Here is a 5,000-nt window from a genome sequence, read left to right on the forward strand (position 1 = left end):
GCACAGCTATAACACAGCAACACTATATTTGCACTGCTGCTGTGTTATGACTGCTATCAAACACTAAAGTAAAGTAAAAGTATAATGAAAATAAAGATAAGAATACAGTACAGTAACTGAGAAAATGAAAGATAAAGATGCAACACAGTAACGGAGAAAATGACTTGGAAATAACCACCTGTTGCTCGAATTCTCCCGAAGACAGAAAGCAACCACGAAAAAAAAAGAGAATCGCCAAGCAAGGCCCGGACAAGGGAGGACAAGGCGCCATTGGCGAGCGAGGGAAACATGTCCACGATATCTCTAACGAGTATCTTGAGGTGGTGACGTCAGCGCGATGTCTGAGGTGACGTCAGTGCTTAGGTGGTGGGGATGACGGGGGAGGAAAGAGAAAGGGGGGGAGGAAGAGGAGGAGGGGAGGGAGGTAAAAGGAGGAAGAGGAGGAGGGGAGGGAGGTAAAAGGAGGAAGAGGAAGAAAGCTGAAAAGAAGGAGAAAAGGTGAACAGAGAGGAAGGAAGAAAGAATACGGAAGAAGGGAGAGAACGAAGGATGGGAGGGAAGGAGGATGAAAGGGAAGTAAGAAGGTAAAATAAAGAGGGAAAGAGGGAGGAAATAAAGGATGAAGAGGAGGGAAGGAAGGGCGAATGAGGGGCATAGGTGGTAATTCGTAATATATATTTCTTTGAAAAAAAAGAAAAATCGTTTATATTATGCATAGAATCGGCCGGATGAATCTTCAATAATTAGATTTGATATTTGATAATAATAATAATATTCTGCCCTTCAGCTTCAGCCATACATAAAAAAAAGTGAGATTAAAGATAAGACAGACAATAAGTGTATATAGAGTATATTAGTGAACATAAAACAGAAAAAAGGAAAAGAGCAAACAATCTTGGATCTGAATACAACGGTATAAATAAATCATCTTCACAACAGACTCATAATACAACTAACAGCCGTATATATAACAAGAAACAGCGTAAACAGTTAAATAAGTATATGTACATTAAAATCGTAAGCTATAGAATTAAGATCTGCTTACGTGTCTGTATTTTGGTTATTTAGCCGTTGTGTTTACTGAATCTGCTATCATTCAGTACTTAAATTGATGCATTGAGGGTCAATCTAAAATTCTTCATCGTTATCAGACTTTTTAGATTTTTTTTTTTCTGTTGGATCACTCTAAATTACTTCATCATTATCAAACTTTTTTTTTTTTTCCTTCTTCTACATTCTCATAAACGTTTTCTGTTGTGGAATTATCGAAGGTCAGCAGAATTCTTTTTTAACCTATATCTTGTATCTGTGTGCATATGTCATTGAAATTATCTGTCGCTATTTATCTCCCATTATATCTTATCTGTTTCTGTCTCTCTGTGTACCTGTTTGTTTGTCGGCCTGTTTGCCTGCCTGCCTGTCTGTCGGTTTGTCTGTCTGTCTGTTTTTTTTTCTCTCTCTCTCTCTCTTTCTCTCTCTCTCTCTCTCTCTCTCTCTCTCTCTCTCTCTCTCTCTCTCTCTCTCTCTCTCTCTCTCTTTCTTTCTCTCATTCTCTCACTCTCTCTCTCTCTCTCTCTCTCTCTCTCTCTCTCTCTCTCTCTCTCTCTCTCTCTCTCTCTCTCTCTCCCTCCCTCTCTCTCTCTCTCTTGCATCTCCGAGACCAGCATGTTGCGAGGACAAACTTATACTTCTGTGACTGGGCTGATCTGAACCCTCCTCAGGCCGCCCCTAAAATCTCTCGGCTGCGGGAAAATAATAAGCAGACTCGTAATTTCGACATCTAATCTCTTTTCTCCCCATCTCCTTCTCCTCCTCCTTCGTCGTCCCCCTTCGTTCCATTATCCCCATTTCCTCCTCCCCCACCCTCCCCCTTCCCCTTCCCCGCCTCGTCAATAGACCCTGGCAAGCCGCCGCCCACGACCGAATTCCTGACGAGGACGGAGAGGCCGCCCGACCTGCCGTCGTCGACTACGACCAAGCCCCTCAGGGGCTCCGAGCTCCTGGGCATGAACCACGAAGACCTGGTCAACGAGAACGTGGAGGTGGGCCTGCTGTTCTGCTCCAAGGCGGTCGTGCAGCTCATTACCAACCCTATCATTGGGCCGCTGACGCACAGGTTGGTGGCGCTGCGCTTTTGTTCGGCCGTCTTGTTTTGGCGCGCTGCTGTGCGTGTGAATGCGTGGGCAGGAGAATGGGAATGTGCATATGGGCGATTGCTCGTAGGCAAGCCAAATATGCAAACTTGTAATACACGCGTATGCATATACAAACATACCCACAAACACACAGACACACACACACACACACACACACACACACACACACACACACACACACACACACACACACACACACCCACACACATACACACACACACACACACACACACACACACAAACACACACACACACGTGTATGTCTGCAAAAGTGAAAAGCATGTGTTTTTATGCATATTATCCAGGTTCCACCCAAAATGAGGAAACGACCACGGGCTTGTGTTGAAGCAAAATATGACTTTCGAGAGAACTTAGAAGGTAAGGAAAGAGCTAATATTTCAAAAGAAAAAAAAAAATGCAAGAAGCGTTGAATAATGTATTTAAGATCTCTGAATTGCTGATTATTTGACCTCATTGAAAGATGACCTAAGCTTCCGTGCGTGCTTTTAGAGACGACGAAGAACAAAAAAATCAAAACAAAAACACAAACCGTAGTAAAAAAAAAAAAAAAAAGAAAAAAAAAATGAAACCGCAGTGGCAAAGTGTCCAACGTTACGAGGGAAACTCTTATATTCCAGCCTATTTCACGCAGCTCATAAAATTTCAGTATCGAATAAATCACGCAGAGACTGAATTCAATAAAGTAGAATTCAGAGTAAAGGAAAATCTCTGTAGGAGGATATTGAATTACACATTTTCTTCCTTTTCTTTTACACTTTTTTTTAACAATCATGGACGAAAAGAATATTTCAAAATTCTTTTTTTTTTTTTTTTTTTTTTTTTTTTTTTGAATGCATAATGATATGAACAGGGAATGAAGTCCACTAAGTTAAAAAAAAAAAAAAAAAAAATAAGTCAACTAGGGTTTCATTTATGCGATTTCGATATAACTACAAGGTAATTAACATCCAACTTTTAATTGAATATTCATGTAATTGACATAATCCTCTTCGCTTCTGTTCGATTCACCTGGGCACTAATCAATAGCGATTTATAATTTACAAAAGATATGTGAAATTCAGATAATTAATAATAAATGTCCATGATGTATATTAGTATAAATATTTTCCCATCGTTTTCTCACGATTAAGATTCGTTTTGATAATTCACGATGCACCAAATATAAGGACATAAACACATGCAATCGAATTCATAAACATACACGTGTGCATAAAGAGAAATAATCATGTTAATATTCGATTATATTAACAACAAGAAAAGCAACTCGTAACACTAAAGACAGATGGAAAGAAAGGAAAACAGAAGAAGAAATAAAATAAAATAGAAGAAAGAAGAAAGAGATAAATGAAGGAAAGAAACAATGAAAGAAAGAAAGAAAAAACAAATTTACATGAATCCACACAAACATAAACAGACAACAGGTGATCATTCCCCTCCGCGGTTCTTTCCAATAGCAATATGTCTCTAAAAGGACGGGGGGGGGGGGGGGTGAAGATATTTTTTTTATTCATCATTTAATTAGATATTAAGTATTGTGTGATATTATTGCGTGGCCGAGGGTTTTTGTTTATTTTTTTTGTTTTTTTCGTTTGTCGTGGGCTTCTTTGAACGTGTTTTGGTTGCTGTGTAATTGTTTGTTTGTGCGTGCGTGTGTGTGTGTGTGTGTGTGTTTGTTTGTAAGTGTGTGTGTGTGTGTGTGTGTGTGTGTGTGTGTGTGTGTGTATTTGTGTGTGTGTGTGCGTGCGTGTGTGTTTTGAACATATGTGGTATACGTATACATAAGTGTGTTAACACTATATAGCAGAAACACGAGAGAGAGAAAAAACAATCCGTTCAGTCCCCAAAAGAGACAAACAAAAAGAACAAATAACAAAAAAAGTAAAAAATGGAAATGCAATAACAGGAACTCAGAATATACCAGACTTCGATTCAAGAAGCGAGCTCGCGCGCACGCACTCCAAACACCGCGTTGGTCTGTCTGTCTCTCCTCTGATAAGGACGAAGGTAACACGTCATTGGGTCTTCAACGTATTTCACACAGGAATATATGTTTATATATGCACACGAGGAGATGCATACGTACATACATCCGCACAAAATCATTCATATACGAATATGTGTGTTGTGTGTGTGTGTGTGTGTGTGTGTGTGTATCTGTGTGTGTGTATCTGTGTATTGTGTGTTTGTGTGTATGTATATCTGTGTGTGTGTGTGTGTGTGTGTGTGTGTGTGTGTGTGTGTGCGTGTATGTGTGTGTGTGTGTGTGTGTGTGTGTGTGTGTGTGTATGTCTGTGTGTATCTGTGTGTGTGTATCTGTGTGTGTGTGTTTGTGTATCTGTCTATGTGTATCTGTGTGTGTGTGTGTGTGTGTGATTTTATCTAAGCTGCTATTCAAGCTCCTCCCCAGCTTAACAGGCAGTCCAACGAAGCTGAAGATCTTCGCCCGAGTCTCCTGTCGCCGGATAGTTAGTCTGTTTAATAACAATGATGAATGGTTGAATTTCACGTAGGAAGTTGGGGTTGAAGTTCGTAATTGAGTCGTGGTGAAGTTTGTCCATCTTGAGTGTGTATCTCCTCTACTTCCTCTTGCTCTGTGTATGTTTTTTTTTTTTCTCTCTCTCATGTCTGTTTTTCTTTCTCTCTGCCTATTTCTGTTTATTTATGTCTTATTCTGTCCGTCTCTCTCTCTCTCTCTCTCTCTCTCTCTCTCTCTCTCTCTCTCTCTCTCTCTCTCTCTCTCTCTCTCTCTCTCTCTCTCTCTCTCTCTCTCTCCCTGTCTATCTATCTATCTATTTATCTGTCTATTTTCCCCCTGCCTCCACT

The 5,000-nt window shown here is 40.1% G+C and overlaps 1 protein-coding gene across 1 annotated transcript in view; it reads left to right on the forward strand.

Annotated features, from left to right (window-relative positions):
* Positions 1-5,000, forward strand: part of LOC125031566 (synaptic vesicular amine transporter-like) — a 57,884-nt gene that overhangs the window by 11,006 nt on the left and 41,878 nt on the right. The window contains exon 3 of the mRNA XM_047622481.1: positions 1,897-2,116. Coding sequence (XP_047478437.1) covers positions 1,897-2,116 — 220 coding nt within the window. The remainder of the gene's footprint in view (positions 1-1,896; positions 2,117-5,000) is intronic.

Source organism: Penaeus chinensis, chromosome 1 (assembly GCF_019202785.1).
Source record: "Penaeus chinensis breed Huanghai No. 1 chromosome 1, ASM1920278v2, whole genome shotgun sequence".
In the NCBI taxonomy this organism is placed as follows: Eukaryota; Metazoa; Arthropoda; class Malacostraca; order Decapoda; family Penaeidae; genus Penaeus; species Penaeus chinensis.